This window comes from Vicugna pacos, chromosome 13 (assembly GCF_048564905.1).
Source record: "Vicugna pacos chromosome 13, VicPac4, whole genome shotgun sequence".
Taxonomy (NCBI): domain Eukaryota; kingdom Metazoa; phylum Chordata; class Mammalia; order Artiodactyla; family Camelidae; genus Vicugna; species Vicugna pacos.
In genome coordinates, this window is record NC_132999.1 from 56,719,264 (window position 1) to 56,745,594 (window position 26,331).

The following is a 26,331-nucleotide window of genomic DNA, read 5'->3' on the forward strand; positions in this document are numbered from 1 at the left end:
GTTTCAATTACTTTAAGGAGTTTCTGGCATCTCGACGTCATTTAATGAAGACCACTACTGGGTCCAGATTTCATTCAACCAACTGTGCTCTTTAGGACCATTCTCAACTGGTTAGTTAAAACTCCCAAATCTTCTCTGTAATGTGCATTTATATTGATAAATTCAGCCAAGACTAATGTAATCTTCCTTCTTCCTTGACCTAACACCTTTAGAATCCAGTTAACACCTCTAATCCCTAGGTTTCAGCTAATTTATTAGCTAAGGCTCTCATTCTCTCCCTCTGTTTCTCTTTCTCTTTTTTCCTCTTCCTCCCTCCTTCCTTCCTTCCTCCTACTCTCCATCCCTTCCTTTGTCCTTCCCTCTGTTTTTCTCTTTCTCTCCCTTCCTTTCTTTCTCTTTCTTTCTTTCTTTCTTTTCTTTCTTTCTTTCTTTCTTTCTTTCTTTCTTTCTTTCTTTCTTTCTTTCTTTCTTTCTTTCTTTCTTTCTTTCTTTCTTTCCTTCCTTCCTTCTTTCCTTCCTTCCTTCCTTCCTTCCTTTCTTCTCTCTCTCTTTCTGTCTCTCTCATATGTGAAAGCCACCTCCACCGTCAGACTTTGTTCTTGTTCCCTGGGGTATTATGGAATTGGACTCTCCATATATATCTGGAGATAAAAGAAGGGGGAGTGACCTCTGAGAGGACCCAGCATCTTCTTGCAAAATAAATTCCTCTTATGAGGTTATCACATGGTCTCTGGGTAAAGTAGAATCGGCCTCATCTGATGGGAGGAGGGGCAGCCTCTGTTGGCAAAGGAGTTTCATTGAATTTTGAATTTTGGGAGTTAGGGGAACTCAGTCATCTGCATCCACCCAAACACCCTCATTTTGATTCCTAAGTGCCACTTGTTCCCATTCAGTGCACCTGGCCAGGATGTTAATACAACTTATATTGCAGTTATATTACAATCTAGCAACCCACAGGACTAACTCTGTCCAGTTTTTGACTATATAAGCCCTTTGGCAACAAGAGATAAGAAAAAAATTTATAGTTGTCAGGAATGTCCCCATCTTGAGCTAAGGGTTTATTTCTTTCTTGAAAGTCTTCAGTGTAATTATGAATAGCCAGTCCACCCCACAGTCCTGTTTTCTTTTGTTTTGTTTTTTGGGGAGCAGGTAATTGGGTTTATTTAGTGTTTAATGGAGGCATTAGAGACCCAGGACCTCATGCATGCTAAGCAAGCCCTCTACCAATTGAGCTATACCCTCCCCCCAAACCCCACAGTCCTTATAGTTCTCACTCCCAACATAATGGTCAACTACAGCAACTACTCCATCCACTAAAGCCTTACCTTCATTAGGCACTTTCCTCTAGTCAACAATACTTATTGTGATAAGTGATAATTTATGTTAACTACTTTTTTCCTGAATGAAATAGACTAGATCTGCATCGTCTTCAAATTTAATGGCTTGATTTTCATCTTTGAGGGTAGTTTCCTGCAGAAATAGAAACCTCACTGGGCTTTCTCTTTAATTAAACTTTTTATTTTGAAATAATTGTAAGTTTGCATGCAGTTATAAGAAATACAGAGCAATTTCACCTCCCTCCCCATCCTTTCCCCAGTTTCCCCCAATGGTAACATCTTGCAAAATTATCATACCATAACACAACTAGGATATTTATATTGATAGAGTCAAGGTACAGAACATTTCCATCACCACAAGGATCCCTCATATTTTCTAGGCTCATCTTAATTAGAAATGGATTAAATACACAGAATTTAGTGTTAATAAAAATTATTGGAGGGGCTGAAAGAATGGTCTTTAGACTGTGCTTCTAGTAACGCCTCTCAGAATACTATAGAGTTCACCAATCAGGACCTCTTACTTCTGCCACCATCAGAAAGATGGGGATCAAGAGGTTGTGGCGGGAGTGTTGTTAAAATTACGTATCATGAAAAATAAACAGGATCAGAAGAAAAGACGGGAGAAAGCCCACGAGCTATTAGGAAGTAGAGAAGTCAATGGCCTGGAGGTGCGGAAAAGTTGGACAGAGGCCACAGAGGGGCTGGTCAAGTCTACAGGCTGCCTCTTTCCAGGCACATTGACACCCAGGCTAATCCTGGATCTGCCCTAAATAGGAAAGGGGGTGATGGCTGGCTCAGAAGGTAGAAAAATATAATCAACGTTCTGCAGCTTTGGTGCCACAACTAGGTTCACATCTCTACTCCACCACTTGTAAGATGCGGGACAACGGACAATTCATATACCTTGAGACTCCGTTTTCCCTTTTTCAAAAGGGGGAGGACAATATTATGCTGGTGAGAGGATTTAATGAGATAAAGCGCTTCACTGCCTGGCATAGTGTAAACGCTGAACACGCAAAAGCTGTTACTGCTACGCTCGGAACAGAAAACCAAAGAAGGATTACAAGGTCGACAATTCTAAGTGCAGAAGTACTGTATTACAGAACTTCTGGATAACTAGGCGCATGCGCCTGCTCGCGAGCTTCGGCTACCGCGGGCTCTGCGCATGCGCCGGAAGTTGCTGCTGGGAAGCCCGCGAGGTCGGTTCCGCCCGACTCTAACATGGCGGCGCCCTTTGTCTGCTCTGAAGTGCCGTCCCCGGCCTTCTCGCGGCCGTGATGTACCTCCCTCTGCGGTGGGGTCCGGGACATGGCAGGTGAGGGTCAGCAAGCACCCGGGGCGGGGGGAGTCCCAGGAGTCGGGCGGGGGCGGCGGAGGATGGGGCGCAGCGGGACGGCGGGGGACGGTTGTGTGGGGGAGGGGAGGGAAGTGGACTGGGAAGGGAACCCGGACTGAGGGGATCTGAGGGGATCCCGCAGGACCGGAGGGTGCGGGGCAGATGGGCGGGGGGCGTCGCCCGACGAGCGGGCGGGGAGTGGGCGGGCGGACCCGACCTGCAGTCCCGGCAAGCGAGCGCGAGTCGCCTCTGGGATGGGTGACACCCCAGCTGGTAGCATCTCCGCCCCCGCCGCCCGGCTGTCACCGCCCCTTGACCCCGCGCGCCGCGGCGGGTGGGCGTTCTGCCGCCGCGAGGTGGCGGGGTGCCGGGGCAGCTCACTTTGGCCGGCGGGGCTAGAGGGCACGGTCTCCCAAGGCCTAGGAGATGCTGGCCGAATAGGAGGCCGACTCTGTCCCGGTGTATTATTTCATTCATTCATTCGTTCCACAGTTCAGAATCTGATAGGTTCTGAGGATACAGCGAGTGATCCGGTAGCTTAAATGGTTAAAAGTGTAAACTGTGGAGCCTGGCAGTCGGGGTTTAAATCCCGACTTTGTGCTTGCGAGCTGTGTCCTTCGGCAAGTTAGTTTCTCGCTTTCTGCCTCAGTTTCCTTATCCTTAAACCAAGATGAGAATAAAATCTGCCTCTTAAGATTGTTACAAAGATTAAATGAGGTAGTAGGTGTAAAGTCCTGAGAACGCTTCCTGGCACAAAGTAAATGCTGTTATGTATTTGTTGCTGTTATTTTTCGTATCATCATCAACCTCCAGAGCTCAGAGACTCATATGGGAGACATACAGAGATGGAGGCAATTCTGATATGATGGAAGAAAAGCAGAAAAGTTCTTGCTCTGAAACACTGAGTAGAGGCACCTCACCCAGTCTAGGTGAATCTTTGAAGGCTTCTTCCCCCTAGGAAGCTGAGATCTGAGGATGCTTGGGGAGTGGAGGCTGGAAAAGGGGAGAGTATTCTCAGTTGGAGATAGAGTTTGTGGGAAAGCTAGGGAGCCAGTTTAATATTAAATTAAGTTCTCTACATGGAGACAGATGAGAGGTAAGACTAAAGAAGCAGTCTGTGGTCTGGTCCTAGGGGGTCTTTTAAACCTAGCTGTGGATTTTAAATTTTAAGTTAATAGGACGGCATTTAAGAATCAGATTGGTGGATTAAAAAGATCACTCTAGCTATGTGAAAAATATATTAAAGGGAGTGGGCCTGGAGGCCACTTTAGAGGCTAGTAGAACTATCCAGGTGAGAAATGAGAGTGGCCTTGAGTTAGATTAGAGGCAGAGGATGGGGAGAGATGTTTTGGAGGTAGAATTGACCAAAGCTGGTGATTACTTAGATGAGGGAGTTAGAGGCAGGGAGGGCTCAGGGTTGACTCCCAAGTTTTTGACTGGTGGGTGGTAATGCTGCCCAGTGGACTAGGGAACAGGATGGTGAGCAGGTTTGAGGAGGGAAGATAAATTTAGTTTTGAATATGATCAAAGTAGGTGCCTGTAAAACATTCAAGTGGAGCTGCCAGCAGTGATCTAGCAATTGTCACCCATCAGAGGTCACTAAAGTTGTGGGAGGGCATGTGTCACCTAGGGCAAGGGTCTGGAATGAGAAGCATGCTGTCCAGGACATCCTAGAAGAATGTCAGTGCTGTAATAATACTCAGGCATAGCTTCATTGCTTGTGCTTATCAACCTTCTGTTGTGTCTTTCGGTCAGCAGGCATTCCTAAGTGTAGGGAGTGGGACTGGGTTTATTCATCTTTGTGTTCCAGGGTCCAGCACAGTGTCTGGCATGCAGCAGTAATGGTCCAATTTAACCTTTACTGAGGACTTACTTTGTACCAGGCTCTGTGCTCAGGGCTCTGCCTTTGCCTGTGTTTGATGGATGAATGACAGGGCAGCTCTTAGGGAGCAGGCACCCTATGGGTTCTCATTGAATTTTCCACTTGGTCTTTGATTCAGGTAACGAGCTGGAGGAGGAGAGCCAAGCTGGAGTTTACGCAGACAAACTGTCAGAAAAGAGTAGCCTGGGCTACTTGGAAATCTGAGGTATGTCTGTAATGCTCAAAGATGAAACAAACCAGGTCAGTTTGTTTGTCCTTCTTCTCTGGACTCAACGTGATTCAAATCACCTTCTCAAGATAGCTTTTTCTTTACAATTATATAGTAATGACAAAATTGTAGTTATTTTGGTTGGGAAATTGTTGACAATACTATTGTCGTTTTACCAACAAAGATCAGGCTAGGTTAATCACTGGGCAGTGCTCACACCTTCTTTTAAGTGCAACCTAAAATGCTCCGACAGAGTAATCCCAAAATACAGTGGTTGAAAGGAAATAGAAGTTTATTCCTTGCCCCTTAACAGTCTGGAAGTAGGCAGTCCAGAGCTGGTAGGGCAGCTCTGTTCATGAAGTCATCCAGGAACAGGGTTCCATTGATCCTGTGGCTCTCCTTGCTCAAACCCAGGCTTCCATCTCATGGACTAAGCTGGCTGCTCAGGCTCCTACCATTGCATATGCACTCCATCTGGCAGAAAGGGAAAGACAGAGTGGGGAGCACAAGCTCATTCCTTTTAAGGTTCTAATGTTTAAAGATACATATTTTTATACAACATTTCCCCAAATATAAGCATCTGATGTAGAACCAAAGAAGGAATCACGACTGTTCCAATCTTGCAGGGAAAGCTGGCTAAGAGAACTTGCTGTGTCGCCAGTGTGACTGGGTTGCTGACATTGAGGGTTGGGCCCACCCTGAGGGAAAGTCCATTGCTTTGGTGAAAGAGGGTGAAGGGTGCTCCCCAGGCCTCTGGCTTCCCAAGGCAGGCTACTCCAGCTTTGAGCAGTTCCTGTTGCTTGGTACCAAGGAGTCCAGGCTTGTTTATGCATTCAGTGTTTTCTGTGCCCAGTGTTTCAGACACTATGCTGGGGGCTAGGGCTTTGGAGATGAGTGAGACTGGCTCCTGGGAGCAAGGAGCTCTTAGCCATATGGGTAATCACAGTACAACAGAGGAAACACCACAGAGATCATTTCAGAAGTGGTGCACAGAAGGAGGATGCCTGACATGGGAAGGCTCAACCAAGGCGGTGAAGATATAGAGCACATGATGTTTTGGGTTGATAACTGTAAAGGTCCCCTCAGATAGATGCAGCAGGGACTCTGGAGTTGGGCGTGAATGGTTTGTGGCTCTTTGTTCTGAAGGCCAGTTACACTTCATTGCTGCACCTCGGTTTCCTCATCTGTAAAACAGGGATAACAATATATTTCAGAGAATTGTTTTGAGAATTATGTGAGATCAAGCACGTGGTTCACAGGGTCTGCTGTGTACGTGTTAGTTGCCTCCTGCTGCAAGGTGTGTGATGGTTTGAAGGCCGAGAGGCCAGTTAGGACTATAATGGAAGAAGGCCTAAACTGATGGAGAAGCCAGGTTGCTGTCTGTCCCTCCTTTTTTTTTAAATTGAAGTATAGTCAGTTTACAGTGTGTCAGTTTCTGGTGTACAGCATAATGTTTCAGTCAAACATATACATACATATATTTGTTTTCATATTCTTTTTCATTATTAGGTTACTGTAAGACAATCAATATAGTTCCCTGTGCTCTACAGAAGAAACTTGTTTATCTATTTTATATTTAGTAGTTAATATCAGCACATTTCAAACTCCCAGTTTATCCCTTCCCACCCCCTTTCCCCTTGGTAACCATAAGTTTGTTTACTGTGTCTGTGTGTCTGTTTCTGTTTTGTAGATAAGTTCATTAGTGTCTTTTTTCCTTTCTTTTAGTTTCCATATGTGAGTGATAGCATATGGTATTTTTCTTTCTCTTTCTGGCTTAGTTCACATAGAATGATGATCTCCAAGTCCATCCATGTTACTGCAATTGGCATTATTTTTTATGACTGAGTAGTATTCCATTGTATGAATATACCACAGCTTCTTTTTCCAGTCATCTGTTGATGGTCATTTAGGTGGTGTCTGTCCCTCTTGAGATGGGAATTATCCAGGTTGTACGTAGAGGATCAAGGACTTCTGTGCACCCTCCCTGCTTTTGTCAGAAGTTCCACCAAGCTTTCTAATTAAAGTTGTCAGTCTGTGGATTCTCAGAGAGCATATTCTGAAAGGTCTGGTGAGGGGTCCTTTGGGAAGGGAAGGATTCTCTCTGCCTATTTAATTCCTTCAAATTCAAGTGCTTCTGGGAAGCCTTCTCAGTCCCCAGCCTCAGCTGAGTTTGTAGCCCCTCCTCTGATTTCTTAGCATCCTGCACTGATCTCTCAGTGCATTCTCACCTCATGTGATGGTTGTAGGTTTCCTTGTCTGTCTCCCTGTGAGACCACCAGCAGCTCACGTGCGGGGACAGGATCTTGTTTCTCCTGGTATTCCCACTGTGCAGGTCATTTCCTGGCACGTAGCTGGTGCTCAGTAGACGTTGTTGGGTGAATGGATGATCAGCCAGTGGGGCTGGAGAGAACGCCATTGTGATGAGGGGTTGACTTGCTGTTGATTAAAGAGAAGTTGTCTACCTCTCTTCAATCGATAACATGGTGGTTTATTTGGTATCTGTAATATGGGATGTGGACATGGTGAACTGTGGCCTAAACTACGAGAGGTCAGGATGGTTTCTCTTTCTTTTTCCAGTAGAGCAGGGTTTCTCAGCCTTGACATTACTGCCATTTGGGGCTGGGTGAGTCTTTGTTGTGGGGGCGTCCTGTGCACTTCCGCATACGGACTAGCATTCCTGGCCTGTGCCCATAGATGCCAGTAGCCTCCATCTACCTCCTTCTGTGACAACTGAAAATGTCAAAGTTGTCCCCAGCTCAGAACCCCTGCAGTATAGAATACCAATTAGAAGCAAGAACTTCGAAAATGTTTTTTTAAAAAAAAGGTTTAATTAAATCCAAATGACCTATTAACTAAATTGTACTATAGCCATATAACTACATACTTCTAAGCATTGGCAAAGAACAAGAAAATCTATATGATTAGCATAGAAAGATGTCCATGAAATACTTACATTAAAAAATTTTATAGAAGAAGAAAAAAAAAAAAGAAGCAAGAACTTCTAAGCCAAACATATCTGGAGTGGTTCTTTACTTCCTAGCTTCATGCCTTTGGGCGAAGTACTTGACCTCTCTAAGCCTCTGTTTCCTCAGGTGTGAGATGGGGGTAACAGTGACCTCACACTAACTTTGTTGGGTGGAATTATTAATGAGGTAACACATGTAAAATACTTAATCAAAGGATGACCCGTGAGAGGGTCATGAAAGAAAGTTTGCAGAGTTGAGAAAGAAGAAAAGTGTCTGGGACAGGAATACATGTATGAGGTACAAAAATCAGAAGGTTCAAAGGAAACCACTGTGGAAGGTGAGTTACCCTCTCGCTCCTGACCCAGTTCCCCTCCCAGATAGCTGTTAACAGCATCTGTGTGTCCTTCCCGGCTCTTCTGTGCATACATGTGTCTGTGTGTGTATATAGGCTTTTAAGAGTCTAGCATTTTGATTTTGTTGCACATATACCGAGCCTTCCGTTTTGGGTGCCAAAAGGGCAGCCTCTGTGGGTGGAGCTTCAGTTTTAACAGTTGGCCACAAAAAAGACCAGGTGGCCCGCTGCCGTCCTGGAATTCCCCCAAGGATGGTGCCGAGGGGGTGGCTCGGAGGTACTCAGACATGGTGTCTAGCAGCATAACGGTCACCACAAGAGGGATGGGTCCCAACTTTAGAGGAAATGAAAAACTTCCACTACATTTTGTGCATAAAGCATATTGTCCTGGAGGTCATAATCTACTTTTTTTGCTGGCTGCAATTTTTAAATGATTGAAATACTAGAGGTCGTATAAAGAGTAAGCATTTAGCGCTGAGTGAGTTCAGCATGTGCCGCAGGTGTGTGCGCTGAGTGTCAGCACAGGTGCCTGGTACTCTCGGAGGTCCTTGTGGGTATCAGTAGCTTAGCAGTCTGAGGGCCAGTGAAGGTTGACCTCAGTAGCATGGTCACAGATACATACAGAAAACCAGGGCATGGGCTCTTAGATTCCAACCTGCTTGCTATGAATTGGAGAGATAAGCCTTGAGTTTCAAAGCAAGGAACAAAGGGCATCGTTAGAGTTAAGAGTTGTTCACTCATGTCGAAACAGCAACGTGCAGAGGCTCAGAGGTGGCAGTTCCAGCTGAAGAGGAGGGACCAGTCCGGAAAGCCGGCTTGGTGGATTCACCGTAACATCAAAAACATACTCAACTTCTGGTCTTGAAAGTTCTGGCAGTAGAACCTGTTTCCCTTCCCCACCCGCACCGCTTCCTCTGCTGGACCGATTAATCTAAGCAGTAACTTTCCTGTCCTGAATGGAAGGCTCCACCGCCCAGTGGGAAGTTGTGTCTCTCCGGCTCAGAAGCCAGGCTAGTGAAGCACTTCTCATTTCTGTAGTCTCAGGGTTACGTGGGCCCCTGTCAGGGACTTTCCTGGTTTACTGTTACTCAGCTGCCCAAGTTAATGCTTTAAAACATTGTTTAAAGTCAGAAAGAACATTGTTTAATTTTGTAAATTGTTTTTTTAAAATATTGAGTAGATGCAAAGGAATATGTACATTGTAAAGGTTAAGGATACAAGGAACACCCATCACCCAATTTACAAGAAAAGAATGTTTCCATTTACTTTGGAGTGCCCCCTCCCTGATCCTGTCCCATTCCTACCCCCAAGTAATCACTGAATTTGGCTTTTGTCATTCTCTTGCTTTTCTTTCTAGTTTTACCACATGTATTTGTATTGTTAAACAATGTATTGTTTCATTTTTCATGTTTTTGAACTTAATATAACTATACTATTTTTTCCAGTGACTTTAATTTTTTGCTGAACATGTGTTCTTGAGATTAATCCATGTTGCATATAGTTTTATTTCACTTTTACTGATAAATAATTGTCCACAGTATGCGAATTTATTTATCCTTTCTGTTGTTGATGAACATTTGATTTGTATCCAGTATTTTGCCGAGACAGATGGTGTTGCTGTGACCATTGCTGAGACACAGGTAGGGCCTCTTCAGGACACACCCCTGGGAGGGGACTGACTCACAGGGTGTGTGCATCTTCAGTTTGACCAAATTGTTTCTAAAGTGGTTTCCCAGTTTACACTTCAAATGGCAATTCTGTTTGCTTCACATCCTCTGGACAATGGTATTATCAGATTAAAAAATTTTTACTAATCTGGTGGAAGTTCAGTGATACCTCGTGGTTTTGATTTGCATTTTCATGATTAGTAGTGGGTTGAGCATCTTTTCTTAGACGAATTGATCTTTCAGGTTTCAGCCTCTCTGAAACAACTGCTTAAATCTTTTGCTCATTATTTTATTGAACTGTTTGTCTTTTTGTTATATAGACTGTTTTTCTTCTGGTTTTTGTTTTGGTGCTAATCTGTAGTCAGTTAGATGTGTTGTAACTATCTACTTCCAGTTTGTGGCTTGTCTTTTTGCTCTAGGGTTTTTTTTAATGAATAGAAATTCTTAATTTTAATGTCATTTACCAATTTTTTTTAATACTTAGGGCTTTTTGTTTCTTTTTAAGAACTTTCTCCCTACTTCAAGTTTTTAAAGATATTCTGCTGTATTTTGTCTTCCAAACATTTTGTGATTTTTGCCTTTTACATTAAGGTCTCTAGACTATAATTATTTTTGTGTATGATGTGAGATAAGGAGCCGATCTCTTTTTTATATATATATAAGCACATCAAATTGTCCCAGTACTGTGTATCCAAAAAAACACATCCCTGTCATGTGGATCTGTAATGTCACCAATAACTGTTATCACATATCAAATGTCCACAAATGATGGGTCTGTTTCTGGGCTCTTTACTGTCTGTTCTTTATCTGCCTATCAATGTCACACTGATTTCATTTCTAAATTTTTATATAACAGTTCTTGGCATCTGGGAAGACTTTGGCCCTTTACTCTTCCATCTTCATTTTTAATTGTGCTTATTAAATTCCTTAACAGTTGTTTGGGTCTTTTATTAGAATGGCTTAGATTTATTAGGATTAATTTATTACATATCAATTTGGATAGAGTTGACACTTTTGTGATACTGAGTCTTCTGATCCGTGAATGTTCTGTATCTCTCAATTTATACAACTTACCAAAGCCTAACTTTAGCCAGTATCTGTACATCTTACTCTCAAGCAGTTAATGACCTTTACACACTTGAATTCCTATCCTCCCTCCTCAACTTTCATTCTGAGTGTATTTTAGTTCTTTTTTGAATTTTAGAAGGTATCCTTCATTCAGTATTTGTTTAGATTGACTTATTTATTACTTAGTACCTGAGTCAGTCTTCACGCCTTCTTGTATTTAATACTTTCATTCTGGGATCACTTTTTATCTGCCTGAAAGTGTATTTTTTATAATGCGGGAATTTGGGCTGTAATCCATTTGGGGGCCATCAAATGGTTGAAAATTGCCAGCGGGGATTTTCCCCTCCTCTGTTTGGCGCCAAGATTTGATACAGACTCTTTTCTGTGTGGTCTTCTTTCCACTCAGATACAACCCTTTGAGGCCCAGCTTTACTCTGGAGGGCCCTCTCCAGAGACGTCCCTTCTTGTGGGGAAGCAGGGAGCTCAGGCTGCTCAGTTCTGTAAATGTCTTCTCTCTGCCCACCCTCAAAACTCCGCTTGCTCTCTGCATTCCAGCCTTTGCTTCATTTTGTTTGACCTGTCAGTGTTCCTTACTGACTTGCCAGTTCTTTGATGCATTTTAAAAGATGTCTTAGAATTTTCTTCAGCATTTGTAGCTGTTTGCAGTAACAGTCAGCCAGGTACTGGTTGTGCCATGCTTCCAGAAATTAAGATGCTTTGGAGTTTCAATTTTGTTTTTCATTTGGCAGCAGCAAACTCTGAAGATTAGAGCTAAGATTTAGTAATGTTCACTTCTGGCTTTTTTTATAACACGTTTTTGTCACACTCTTTAGTATAAGGAAAGAGAGTTGGTAGGTGCCAATTAATGACAGAGAATTTGCTGTTTTGGGACAGACTAAGGATCTGTAGAGCCTAGTATTCCGTGACTGTCCATGGAAGTTTTGTGCTTGTTTAAAGTAGAAAGAACACACCGTATACTGTGTGATGGACTTTGGCCTTGAACCTGGGCGTGTCAGTGAGACATGGTCAGGTGACAACCCCTCTAAGCCTTGTTTTGCTCGTCTGCACAGTGGAGATTATCACATGAATACCCTCCCAAAGGATTATTATGGGTGTTGATGAGGTAGCATATATGTGTATAAGAGAAACACTTTGCAGACAGGTGGTCACAGCAGCTATTTTAGTTATTCCCTTGGTGGCCTCAGTTGGAGGTGTTCTCTCCATGTGCTGCTGCCCTTTGGAAACAACGAACCTACTATTTCTCTTGCCAGTAACTTCCCCTTAAATGTTTAGCATGGTGGAACTTATTATTAGCAAGGCTGTGTTTTCTCTGGACACAATCCCACAGTCCTTTACCAGGATTCACAATTTCCTTACAGCTGGGTGGAATATGCCATCAGACAGGGAAATCATAGCCTCTGCACGGGAGGCTCTCTGATCCGTTACTCACATCCAGGCACTGAGTTGTACATAACCAATGAATGCATTTAGGATTTGCATTGGTATTGACAGGCTGCCATCCAGCACAGTTACCACCTTATGTTCCTGCTCACTGGGGATGTGCCCTGGCCCACGGTGGAAAGTCTTTTCAGTCTTTCCCTGTTTGAAACCGGGAGTGGACTTGTGCTTATTCACATCTCTTTGACTATTAGTGAGGCTGGACATCTATTTTTCTGTACAGAGTGTGTTGACCACTTGTATTTCTTCTTTTGTGAATTGCCTGTTCATTTCTCTGACTCATTTTTCTATCGGGAGATTTTTTTCTTGTTGGTTAATTTTTTGTAACAGCTTTATTGAGATAGTCACATACCATACAGTTGACCTATTATAAGTGCACAATTCAGTGGCTTTTAGTTTATTTACAGAGTTGTGCAACCATCACTGCCATCTAATTCCAGAACATTTTCATTATCCCAAAACAAAATTCACTGCTGTTTGGCAATTACTCTCCATTTACCTCTGTCTCCCCCAGCCCCAAGCAGCCACTTTCTATCATGATGGATTGGCCTGTTTTGGACATTTCATAAAAATGGAATCATACAACTTGTGGTCTTTTGTGGCTAGCTTCTTTCATGTAGCATGATGTTTTCAAGGTTCATTTTCACGTATGAGTACTATTTTATTGTCAAAAAGTATTCCATTGTATGGACATACTACATTTTAGTTATACATTCATTTATTGATAGACATGTGGGCTGTTTCTATCTATGACTTTTATGAATAGTGTTGCTGTGAACATTTGTCTACAAGCTTTTGTGTGGATGTATGTTTTCACTGTTTAATTTTAAGAGCTTTTTATGTATCAGGACTTTTTTTTTTTTAAATTGAAGTGTAGTTGATTTACCATGTTAGTTTCAGGTGTATAGCAGAGCAATTCAGTTATACATATACATACATATATATATACCCACATATATTTTAAGATTCTTTTCCATTATAGCTTATTACAAGAAATTGAATGTAGTTCCCTGTGCTATGCAGTAGGTCTTTGTTTATCTGTCTCATATATAGTAGTGTGTATCTGTTAATCCTAAACTCCTAATTTATCCCTCCCCTCCGTGAGGACTATTAACTCTTATTTTCCATATAGGTTGTAAATATTTTTATATTTGCATTTGGGAAGTTGAGAAGATAAGACTAGAAATGTGAATGAAACAGAACATTCAGATTTCTACCCAGTGTTTCATGCCCCTAACAGTTCAGTGTATGTATGCTTACCTCCCCACTGTGGCCCCCATAAGCGGCCCGTCTGGGCTGGCCTGCGTCCTTATATGGTGTTGCAAGTGTTCTCGCTGTCTCTCTTTCTCTGTGTCTCTGCCTCTCTCAGCCTGCCTGCCTTGGGGCCAGGAACCAGGCAGCTCTTGTGGTTTCCAGGTTTCTCTCAGAAGCTTGCACTTAAAGTGGCCTGCTGAAAAACCGCCAGGGTTGCAAGTCATCCGTTAAAAGGCTTCCAGCAGCTTTGCTGATTCATGCTGCTGCAGGTGGGGAGTTGAGGGGCAGGAGGTCGGCAGTACTGTTTCTCCAAGGGCTGGCGCTGGGGCCTGAGTCTCTTCTAATCCTCCCAGGGCTACTGTCCAAAAACTCTGTTCGGGAGCACTTAGCATCTGGATTTGAGGAGCCCAACAGTTTTAACAAATCATTGGAAACTGAGACATTGAATTCTTGACCGCTTTTCATCCAGGCCTATGTTAGGTATTTGAGGCCTCCCAAAATATTCCTCTAAGACATCTTCTTACTCATTTAGTTTTTCCCAATCAAGTTTTAGAAAATATTAACTTTATTTGTAAAGTTATGTAAATATATAATTTGATATTGGCTTATATAAGTCATGTATATTTGCATCTAGTTCAGGGTTGATGTTCATGTCCTATATAGTTTATGTTCATAGTTGGAAATCTTAAGATTTCCAATATAGGAAAAATTTTAAATTAAAAGAAGTCTAAGTGCTAGGGAAATACCTTGTTTTTATTGTCAGTCACATGACATCTATTACACTTCAGATACATACACTTATAACCTGGCAGTCTTATTAATGAAATCATTTACTCAACATTTATTAAATGTTAACACTAGAAGGGACCTTAGCAGACACTAATCCTAAAAAGGAAACAAACAGAGAGAAAGTCAGTCACATGAAAAGCACGTGCAATATTGCAGTCCAGATACATCCACCTCCAAATAATTAGTATTCGGTCTATTTTTTTCTTTTGGTTTGGATTCTTGATCTTAACTAGTATCATGGGGCAACTAATCCTCCCTTTGGATTTGTCATGTTTTATCTTCTTTCTCAATGAAAGCCTCGTTGCTCCTCCAAAATCACTGTGTTCTTTGTAGAAAGAAGGTGGCTTTGGCTGTCAAGTATGAAGCACCTCTGCCTTGTCTTCTGGTTACTGCTGAGTGGAAGAAGCATTGAAGTTTGCAGGGCCTTTCCTTGGTCTTTTTTCAGGTTGAAGCTATCTGTGAGTGCCTGGATTACTGATGGGATTCTATGTCCATTTTTAGAAGATAGGGCAGGGAGAAGAGGTCGGGTTCCCCCTTTTCCTGTGATAGATCGATATTGCTGGCATGACTTATATGGAATAATAAGAATGACAGTGGCCACAGCAGATGTATGAAGTGGAAACTTTTATCATCATCCCCATTTTACAGGAAGGAAATTGAGGTGCAGAGATTTAAGTGCTCTTGCCCGATGGACTTAATTAGCTTTGACTGGATTCCAAGGTAAGAGTTTTAACTGGGTCTGGGGAGTCAGTCCGCCCCCGAAGTGGCACGCACAACTGGGTGTGCGACTCTCCCTGGAGAGGCCTTTCGTGCCGTCGCAGTGTCGGAGGGGCTCATCTGGGTCTGGAAGAGCTACCAGCTGCTCTTCTAGTTTTGTTCCCTTAAGGAATTTTTGTTCTTCAGGTTTTCCCGAGTGACACATTCTTTGTGCAAATTACCGTACTTTTCCATTTCCCTTATCAGAAATCTCCTGTTAAGAAGTTTTCAGTCACCATGGCTTGTAGAAAATGTCTTAACAGGAAAAAAAAAAGTTTCTTTTGTATAGCACAGGGAACTATGTTCAATATCTTATAATAACCTTTAATGGAAAAAAAACATGAAAAAGAATATATGTATGTATATACATGACTGGGACATTGTGCTGTACACCAGAAGCTGACACATTGTAATTGACTGTACTGCAATTAAAAAAAAGTCTTAAAGGTTTTATGGTAAATAGAAACAAAGGCACTCTGACTTTGTGGACATTTTCTTTTTCTTTCTCTCCCTTCCTTCCCTCCTTGTTTTATTTTCCCAGTTTTAATAGATAATATTTACAAATGGTAAAACAACAACAAAAAAAACCCCAGAAAGGATATAGAGTGAAAACTAAAACTCCTCTCCAGCCTTCCCCTGCTGCTCTGAGGGGATCCCTGTTACCAGTTTCTCGTGCATCCCTCCAGAGAAAATGTGGGCATTTTCTTTTAAATTTGAGTAAGAGATAGGAATTTGCAGCCTGGGATATAGCCTTGGACAAACAGCATGGCCAGCTTCTCCCAGGAAGGGTCGGGTACTAAATGTTAAGGGGTGTTGAGCCACTCGAAGAAGAGGAACTTAAAACTTTCCAAGGACGTTGTGACTATTGAGCGGGAGGGCCACTTGCTCAGGCTGCTCAGCAGGAGCCCTGTTGAGTGTGTTGGATTCTGGGCACCAGCCAAGCCCTTCCAGTGTCAGCGGGTGGTGACGTTGTCCCATTCTTCACGTCCTGAGGGCCCGGGACTGTGGTACTTCCTAAGTTGTTTTTCTGCTTCTGCTCCCACCCTTTCAGCCTATTCCCCACACTCATGCAGCCAGAGTGAGCTTTCGGAAATGTGAGCCTGACCATGGATGCCTCTTGCTTAAACCCCTGGCATGATTCCCATCAGCTGGGGATGAGAGCTAAGTCTCGTGTGATGGACGTGGCCTCCAGTCTGTCCCCACAGCTGCACCTCCCACCACTCTCTCCACTCCCTTGTTACTCTTGTGATGCTGAGGTGTGCTGTTCTCCCCCGGCCCGGTCCCCAGGCGTGCACCCCATTCTTTGTCATGCGCCCATACCATTGCTTCTGCTGTCCTCTGCCTGGAGGTCGTCCTTGCCTTTGTTCATGTGTCTTTTTAGATGTGGTAGGCACAACATTCTTGCAGGGTGGCACTCAGTGGCACCCTTTCAGCACTCATCAGTGGGTGGTGACAGAGTCTGGGTCTTTCTTTCTGGGAGAGGGTCCTCGAGGGTTGGGGTACTCAGACAGTTCTGGCCCTACTCCCCTTGGAGCCGCCAGCTCCCAGCAGACCACCTGCCCTGGGTAGTGCTCTGCAGTTAATTTTAAAGTACTGTGCACCACATGCGGAGTACAGAAATTTAAAGTACTCTGCATGTGGTGCACCTTCGGCCCGCCACATGCAGAGATAGGGCCCTGAATCCATCTGTATTTAACTTGAGTGGGTGATTCTTCCCAGGTTGTCTGCCCTAAGTCACACAGTAACAAAGGCCTGACAGCAGAAGTTTGAAGCCCAATGAGAGCAAAGTCTATGTGCTTTTTTGTCACATTGGACCAGGCTCCTTTGGTCTCCAGTTGCCTTCTCAAGGCCTTGACCAGCTGCCTTGTCCGAGGAGAGCCAAGCAATTCACTGGAAAGGGAGTTCACTGGAAAGGGAGTTCACTGGAAAGAGATAACCTGGTTTGTTTTAACTAATTCATTTTTTCCTTTTTATTTAACTGTGTATCAGTCACAGACTTGTGTTAGAGAAGTGATACCGAATTCTACTTTTGCCAGTATTATGCAGTACTTCCTGTTACTTGTCTTCTTCAGTCTTCCCAATCATTGTGTATATGGCGGTTCTCCCATTTAATGGCTGGTAAATCTAGAACTCAGAAAAGCTTGCCTGAGGCCCCCCTGGTAAGATTAGAGCCAGGATTCAAATGCACATCCTTTGATTCTGAGTCCATTGGTCTTGTCTCTTCTTTATCCAGCATTCACTCCCATGGAGATCCCATTCCATCTGGTAGCTTTATTGCCAGTAGACTGTAGGCATCGCAGCTGTAATTGGTAAAAACATAAGTCTTGCTTCCCCCCCACTAAACCTTTGCCCCTACTGTCATTTCTCACCTCAGTAAATGGCACCGCCCCTCTGCTGGTTTCTCAGGCTAAAAATTTTGGTGTCATTCTTTACTCCTTTCTTTTCTCAAAAGCCGCATCTACTTAATCAGCCATTATGTTGGCTCTAACAAAACTTGTCCCTAATCTGACTACTCACCCTTCTTGCAGTCACCTTGGTGGAGGCCACCTCCATCTCTTGCTTCTCTCCTATGTCCACTCTTACCCCCTTGCAGTCACCCTTCTGTTCTCCACCCTCCTCGGGCAGGCATCCCAGCATTCTTAGAAGACACTTCAAAGCCTGACTTTCCTGTAAGACCCTGAGTGATCTCAGCTCCTGCGGCTGCTGACTTCAGCCCTCCTCATCCTCCCACTTGCTTCCTCCTTTTCAGGCTTGCCAGCCCCTTTGTGAAGGTCACGGCTGTATCAGGGCCTTTACATTTGCTCTTCCTTGTTCTGGCACGGCCCCAGGGTTATGGTGGCATGGCTCGCTCTTACATTTCATTTGCTTACATGCCGCCTCCTCAGAGAGGTCCTCCTTGACCCTTTTCTTAGGTATTAAATAGCCTCTCTGTCTCCTTGGCTTGCTTTGGTTTTCTTCACAGCACTGAGTATATGACATTCTGTATTATATTGATTAATTACCTGTCTTCCCCACCAGGCTCAAAGCTCCAATTCAGCACCTAAGAGAGCACAGTATAGGCACTCAGTAAACGTTTGTGATATTTTTTAGTCTTTGTTTATGTCCGTTTCCTAATTTGTGGACTGAGGACCCCTAGAGGGGAGAGCAGTAAGTGTAAGTAGTCGTGCAGCTGTGGCACCACAGATCTGTCTGTGTGTTAGGGGAGATCATTCACGTACATAGAATTAGATGCTGTTGTGATTAATAGAATAGAAATTCCTTTCTCATGGTTTTTGGCTCTTATTTTCTCAGTTAACAAGTACCAAAAGAGTACAATGCTCATTTCAGAATATTTTGACCTTGGTTAGTCATATTCAACAAGGCCAGGAGTCTGCTCGATACCGGGCCTGTTCCCCGACTTGATCTGAGAGCAAGGTCCTCGGGTAGGTGCTAGAAGCAGTTGTAAGAAGTAGCCCCACCCGGCAGTGAGTTTATTAACCTTGTAGGGGAGGCAGCCTACCGGTGTGATGTTAGACTGTGTCCATGTGCCACCCCTTCTCAGACAGTGTTGGGCGGAGGGGAGCAGGGTGGGTGTTGGGAGAACGATCAGACCCCACGCAAAGGCTCACATGTTCTGATTTTGTCTTTTTGGTGGCAAGGCCTTTAATTTACCCTGTGTCAAGTTTCAAGAGTCCCCAGAGCAAGTAATGGACTCTAAACTGGCGCAGGTGCTGGGCTACAGGTTCGGGGCCAGCCAGCCTTCCCTCGCAGCCACAGTCCTAGAGCAGTGTGGTCCACTGGGGTCAGGGAAAGGGATGCCCACTCCTTCTTCAGAAGTGTGGTTAAATCTTAGAGATAGTGGACATTGTATGGTTTGAAACACAAAGTCAGTGTCACAATTTAATTTTATATTTAGATACTATTTTTAGATTAAAAAATCAATATTTTTTATAATACAAATTTCAGCAAAGAAAATGCTGCTGAATCTTGGCAGGGAGGATTATGTAGAAGGTAGCAGTGATTTTCACGGTGAAGGCCACTGTTCAGGAGAAGATGAAGTATCAGCCCTGTTGGGAAGGGCTGAGTCAGGTTTCTTTGTTTATTTAAAGGGGAAACTTATTTTAAAAGTTGGAGAAACACAAGCTTACTGTAACAACTGTGTTTGCTGGGCAAGGAAGAAGGTGCCAGAAGGGCTGGTTTTGTTGATATTTGCCTCTCTGCCACATTGCCCTGAAAAGGCACCGGTTGTCACACCGGTTGGTTTGGTGGGGTGGGGCAGGTAGGTTTCATGTTTGCAGGGCTGGTCTGCTGTGAGCTTCTATCTCCTTGGCCTGAGTTTGTATAAGTCAAGTTATATACAGGCGCCACCAGTATTTCTAGAAAATGAGGAATGCGGAGCAACTGGAAGCCAAATGGTGATCCCTTTCACCTGCTGTCAGGTGCCTCAGGCCCCCTGGATGGCTGTGTCGTGTCCAGGCCCACAGCTGTCACGGCTCGTTCTTGGAGTCAGGGACTGTTGTTTGTCCAGATCAGCGTCTCCTGGTGGTTGGCCAGTTGTTTCCTGCCTTCATGGCTTCCCTCTGTGTGGCAGTTTGGAAACCCTGTGGTCAGTTTAGTGCTTGCTAATAACCTGGGTAATATTTCACATTTGACGGGTGCTCATTTACCTCTGAGATGGAACCGTGCTCTGTGGACCCACTCAGAGCTCTGGGCAGGCACTCCAGCCTTCAGCCGGGAGCACCCTTGGGCTTTACAGAGAAGTTGTTAAATACAAAGTGCTTCCCCAACAGAAAATCGCTGTGAGTGGTTCTTGCCCAGTGCCCCTCTCTCTCTTAATGTTAAGTGGGCTCTGGGGTTTTTCACATTGCATGTAGAAGGAATAATAGGTTTTGATTATGATGTCTAAAGAAGATTCAAGTCACCAAATAGTTGTTGAGCCCACCTGAGGTGCCCAGTATAAAAGGATACGTGGAAACCATCTGATGTGGTCTTTGGCCTAAAAATAAAATATAGTTGCACTGCTGCTTCCGGGGTAGCGGTCGTTTGCTGCGTGCTCCCTGTGTGCCAGGCACCGCGCGGGCCCTTTGCTCACATCACCTAACCTAATCCTGTAGCAGACATGGGAAGTGGTCCCACTGGCCCCATTTGCTGGAGGCCAGATGCTGGTGTGGTAGGGGCAGGACCTGGATTTGGGCCTTACCTGACTTGACCCCAGAGCTTTTGCTGCCTCCGCGGTGCTGAACTGCCTCTCCAATCCCTACGTCTTGGAGGCAGCAGCGTGGAACTTGGTGCCTGGCATAGCCACATTCTTAGTTTTTAGGCGATCGGGCCATGCCACGCCTGACACTGTGCTGCTTGGCATGTTGAAGACACTCCGTGAATGCCGTTTTGTTGTTACCTGGGAGATCTGGGATTCAGGTTTTGCTGAATTGAGCAGAGTGGATTTCACAACCCAAGGAGAACCCTTTCTCATGTCAGCAGTCTGCTTGTGGGTGTTTGGGAACTGAAGGGTGGGTGAGATGGATTGTGTTTTCTGCGGCAGCCGCCCTGAGTCCCACTCCCATCAGCCTTTGTGGCTCTTTCAGCTCCTCAGGACAGCCCCGGCACGGGTGGCCGGAAGCATGGTTGGAAACGACCCCATCTCTGTGTGGATTGAGTGTGGCACCTGTACCTCACTTTTTCCTAACAAAATCCTATTACAAGTTTTGTTAAATTTTGAAAAATGTTCCCATATAAAAGTATATGCAATGTGCATGTTTAGTTTATACAAAAATCTCTATGTAAAGAAATAGAGCACTCCCAGCAGTATCTCACAAAATACCTGATTTCTCTTCCTCCCATCCAGAGAGAGCCATTATCCTGAAATTTTTTTTATTAGTCATTCCCTTTTCTTTACAGCTTTACCATCTGTATCAGTTATCTCTTGCTGTAAGCAAACCACCTCAAAACTTAGTGGCTTTAAGCATCAGCAGTTTATTATTTCTCCCCATTTTGTGGGTTGACTGGGCAGTTGTTTTGTTCCACGAGGTGTTGGGGTCATTTATGTGATAGCATTCAGCCAGTGGCTGGGCTGGAATCTTGGTGCCGTCAGCTGGGGATCTCAGCTCTTCTTCATGTGGCCTGTGCACATCATGTCTCCTCTGCGGCCCCTCGTGTGTCCTCTCTCCCCAACAGGAGCATCTGGACATCCCTGCAGTGGGGTGGCTGGGGTCAGGAGAGCAAAGGAGGATCTTCCAGGCCTCTTAAGGGCCAGGCCAGGAACTGGCAGAGTCACTGCATCCTGTTGGTTAGAGTCATCACCGGGCTGCCCAGATTCAGTTGGAGTCTCATGGCAGGTGTGGTTGGATGGGAGGGATTGTTGGCAGCCATCCTCAGAGTCTGTGCCCACACCATCCACGTCCGTATTGCCTGTTTGGAACCATCCTGAGGGCTTCCCCAGGTCCCTCACGTTTCCATTCCCAAATGAATTCCTTGTGTAGCTGGCCAGAGCTCATGTACAGCCAGGCTGCCAGTCCTCAGGAGAGCACCCCAGCTCTGACACCCAACGTCTACCTCTTTAATCAGGGATCCACTGAGCAGACGGTGGCGTCAGGGGAGGTGTCCCGTTGCAGTCAGGGGTTGGTCGGAAGGCCAGGCCAGGCTCTGAACAGGCGAGTGCCTGACGTGAGGGCTTTGGGCTCTGTGGGCTGTGCCGTCCTGTTCTGTTTGTGTTTTCTGTCGTGCTCAGTCTTCAGGGTCTTTCCTAGAAGTAGTTTTAACTAAAGCTCACGTGCAGTGCCCTTGGAGCAAGATGAATTAAGGAGGAAGGGACCCCGCACTTGTGCTTAGTGAAGGGTGCGCACGCCAAGGGCAGGCCTGCGGAGCCGCACGTGACATCGGTGTTGGTAACGGAAAGCGACTGGCTGCTGATCTTGTTACTGTGTGTCACATCTCCTGAGACAGGGCTCCCTCCTTGTGCGCACTCAGGAGGGGCAGCTCCCACCTTGCTGCTGCCCGTGGCACCCCCGTGTCCCTCTGTGTGGCCCAGGCAGGTGCATCCTCCACCACCTGCTCACCTCCTTCCTAGTTCTGTCTAAGCTTGGCTAGATCCTGGTGGGATCCTTTCACTGTGGAGTATAGGAGCGGAGACAGGAGACAGTCGGAGGACTGCACACTCACTCTAGAGCAGTTCACCCAGTTTGAAGGTGGGGCACTGCCTGGTTCCAGCTCAGCCCCTCTGAGGGGAAGGGCCAAGCCAGCTGGCCCCTCACCTGCTCACCACGTAGCCTTAGGGAGAGAGGGGCTGTTGGAGCCTGTCAGCAGGCAGCCAGCTGGTGGAGGCACGTGGGTGAGGCTGGGAGACAGGCTGGGGGCTCTGAGCTCCACCTGTTCCTGGGGGGCGTGGTTATAGAAACCACTGGGCTGTTGACAAATGACGCCATTTAGTACTTGGCAGGCATACCCCCCAAAGGGGCTGGTTACAAGATGGGGCTCCTGAACATACGTTTGAAGCGCTGCTTCTCTGTGGGGACAGCCTTCTTGTTTCCTTTTTCTTTCCTTCCTTCCTTCCTCTCCCTCCTTTCCCTGCTTCTTCCTTCCCTTTTATCCTCTCCTGTTCTCTCTGTCACTTTTCCTTCTTTGATTTTGTCAGATCAACTGCTCTTCTAGGACTGTGTCTCTATTGGAACAGCTTCAGAGGCTGCCTCAGAGGGATTCCAGAAGCCTCTTGTGTGCTCCCGACACCCACATTTGGGGAGGAGCCCACTTCTGGGCGGGCACCTGGCATCAGAAAACCGTGGTTGGCTTTGGGGGGAAAACATTATTTGTGGCGCACAGCTGCTCCCCTGTGTGTGTGTGGGGGGTGGGGACTGCAGGTACTGGGCCACCATCTACCCTCTCCCAGGGACCTTCACCGGCCTTCCCCTGAGGCCTCTAGCAATGAGCGCCCCCCCGCCTCCCATGTGTCCAGCCCCAGGAGTCCTGGGCTTTGCTGCCCTTTCCCTGGGAACTCCGGGGTACTTGACGGCGTGAGGGCTTGTCACAGCCTTGGTCCCAGGCCAGGCCAATAATCACCTGACCTTTGAGCTGGCAGGTCCCTTCCACCCCGTTGGCCAGGAGTCTTTTCTCACGTTTATCTTCCCAGCAAGTCAGATCGCTTTCTGGCTGGAGGCTTCAGCTTTCAGCAGGCTCCAGCCCAGGGGCCTGGGAACAACTCTCCACCTCGGGGGGTGGGGTTGGCGTGCTGTTCAGCCAAAATGCTCCCAAGTTGTTTCTGAGCCTGGGAGATACTTCCTCCCAGCCCACTTTTTGGGTTGGCTCCTGGTGAAAGTTGGGGAGCCAGAAGGGATTATTCTGCAGCTGACTGAGGAGGCCCCACGGGCCCTGGTCGTCCCTCCCTTTCCAGGCTTGGGAAATATTTCACCTGGGGCTCCTGAGGACAAAGGGGTGATGTGGTGATCGGGACTCGGTGGCCAGCTGCACACACTGCACACACCTGTTGCTCATGTGGCTTTTTCCACGGCAGAGAGAAGAAGCTCTGAGGTTGGTTTGGTCCAGGCCTCTCCTTGCCACGTGACTTTGGTTCCATTTACCCTTTGCCTGGTGTGTACACCCTTAGGTCGCAGGCCTGAGTGCCCTGGCCTGGGTGTTTAACCCATGGGCTGGACACTGGTTCTCTTCTATGTCCTCAAAAAATTTCTCTGTTGTAGCTCCGACCTGCTCAGGAACAGAGCATCCAGACCTCTTCCCTGCATCCCTTTAGGTCATGAATGGGACCTTGCTTTTTCCAGGGATTAAAGACCTAGAGAAGCATGCCTTTGTGGGCTGTCCCATGTCAGTAGCAGCCTCTGCTCTGGTGGCTCTGTGCTGTGCCGGCTGGTTTGGCGCCGAGCGGGCTGTTCAGATGCAGAGGGCGCAGCCGCTTTGTGCCTGACCTCTTGACACCGGGACAGGCTCTGGCTCTTCCCTGCTTACACCGAAGAGCTTGAGCCATAGGCAGTTGTGATCTTAGAGCTCCAAGAAGCCGTGCCTCTGGGGGAGCTTGTGTGTGGAGCCTGGGGCCAGAGGACAATCCAGGGGATGTTGGAGGGAGGAAAAGGGTATTTTTGAGTCTCCAGCAGCAGCAACTCTGAACTTCTGATTCAAGGGCTGACACCCCGAGACACACAGGGTGTTGCCACTGCCTGCCACCCCCTTATTTGAGCCCACTCACCTACCTGGTGACTTCGCCGAGTACCCTGACTTTTTAAAAAGTTTCCAGACACCATGGGGTGGGTGGGCTTTGTGTCCTTCAAAGCTGATCAGTGCTGGCTGAGCCATGTGTGCAGGGACGTGGCTTTCATTGTGTCTCATCACAGCCAGACAGCCGTATGTGGTCACCGTGGCTCCAGAGCAGCAGCTCAGTGACTCATCCCCAAGAGGCCCATGTAACGGGAACAGCTGGAGCCAGTGAGGGGCTGCTGAAACCTGGAGGCTGAGAGCCCCCAAGTGTCACTCTTTCCCAGAAACTGCCTGGGGCAGCTCTGAGCAGACCCAGGCCTCAGAGGAGAGGTTCTGGAAGAGCTGAAAGAGAAACCACTGCCACTTAGCAGACTCCGAGGCAGGGCATGACGGCCCAGCCCTGTTGGATCTGTGTAACGTGGGCCCAGGAGTGGGCGTTGGTGTTTATTTGGAAATTGCTTCTTACCCGAAAGGAGAACCTGTGACTTTTCCCTGGAAAATGCCGATCTTGAAACTGCCTCTGGTGTGGCGTTGAGGGGAAGTGGGGAGCTGTGTTCAGTGTGTGTTAAGTCGTGGCCCGTGCAGTTCATGGTTACTTGGCACCAGGACATGGAGTTTTTGTGAGCATTTTCACCTGAGGTGACTTCCTGGACTTCCTGGACTTCCAGGCAGTGAGTGAGGACAGAGAAACTGCAGCCAGGCCAGCAGCTCTTGGGATCAGGGTCAGAGTTCATCTTTTCTACAGGGTCAGCTTGGAGAGATTTCCGGGGGTAGAGGACCACCAACTTTATGTAGTTCCCCAAGCCCATGAATCAGAGAGGGGAGGGGAGGGGGAGAAATCAGCTCCACCCCCTCCCCTGGGCCAGGCTTCACTGAGGACAAAGGAACTTTGCACAGAGCCCTGTGGGTGTAGCTGGAGAGGAGGCAGTTCCTGAAATGCTGGATGATGGAGCATCTGCCTTCCCAAGCGCGCATTTCACCTGTGCATGCCACACTGAGAAAAGTAAGAACAAAATAGAAAGGTTTTCATAAAGCCAAATGTATCCAATCAAAAGATCCGTCCTTTATTCTAAGATTGTTATGCATTCTTTTTGTAAACAGTGTTTAACTGTGTCTTTTTTAAAAAAGTGCTGACAGTAATCAGTGTTTTGTGTTTGCTTGTTTTTTGACTTTTTAATGTTGTTACCTGGCAAAACACAAAGGTGGCTGTTTTATACTGGTCCCTCCACGCTTTTTGATTTTGGGAACTTTCCTAGCCAGTTAGCCAGGAATCTAGGAGCCCCTGATCGGTCCAGGCTCGCAGAGGCACCTGGAGTATCTGCCTTTTGTGGACTTGTTTTCGCCACTCCTCCCCACCCGCTGCGTTCCTCATCTGGGAGTGCTGGGATTGCGCGGAGCCTGGCTGGCGTCCTCCCTCTGTGCTAACATGAAGGCCCTTTGGCTTTCCCCAGCCATGGATTTTCCCCAGCACAGCCAGCACGTCTTGGAGCAGCTGAACCAGCAGCGTCAACTGGGGCTTTTGTGTGACTGCACCTTTGTGGTGGACGGTGTTGATTTTAAGGCTCATAAAGCAGTGCTGGCGGCTTGCAGCGAGTACTTCAAGATGCTCTTCGTGGACCAGAAGGATGTGGTACACCTGGACATCAGTAACGCAGCAGGTACCCCGTTGGGTCCAGGGCTGAGCTTGCGGAGGGCTGGACACAGGCTGGCCTGTGGTGTGGAAGGCCCTCCTTACACAGCCCCTGCCCTCCTGTGAGCAGCACCTTCAAGGGGTGCAGCAGGGCTCTCACACAGGACTCAGGCCACGAGTGCACGAGTACGAAGCTCCTACCATGTGTGGGGCCCTATTTTGGCTGGGAGCAGGGTTTTAAGGGGAGAGCTGGCAGGAAAGGCTCACGATAAGCTCCAGGCTGGACTCAAGACAGGACAAGCTCATCAGGAGGGACAGAGAGTGAGTGAGCTCTGACCCCAGTCCCTTTCCATTGCTGAGTCAGCCCTGATCCCCAACCCCAGTGCTAACCTTGATGGGGATGGCAAAAGGTTATGGTCAGGAAGAGTATCAGGAAGGCCTTGGGACT

At 46.4% G+C, this 26,331-nt stretch overlaps 1 protein-coding gene across 2 annotated transcripts in view; it reads left to right on the top strand.

Annotated features, from left to right (window-relative positions):
- Positions 1–2,523: 2,523 nt before the first annotated feature.
- The window catches only part of ZBTB17 (zinc finger and BTB domain containing 17), a 29,514-nt gene continuing 5,706 nt past the window's right edge, over positions 2,524–26,331 (top strand). Inside the window, exons 1-3 of one of the 2 annotated variants that reach the window (XM_072975325.1) lie at positions 2,524–2,655; positions 4,677–4,763; positions 25,705–25,911. In XM_072975325.1, coding sequence (XP_072831426.1) covers positions 25,707–25,911 — 205 coding nt within the window. In that variant the 5' untranslated portion in view covers positions 2,524–2,655; positions 4,677–4,763; positions 25,705–25,706. The remainder of the gene's footprint in view (positions 2,656–4,676; positions 4,764–25,704; positions 25,912–26,331) is intronic. The other variant, XM_072975326.1, reaches the window with a different exon arrangement.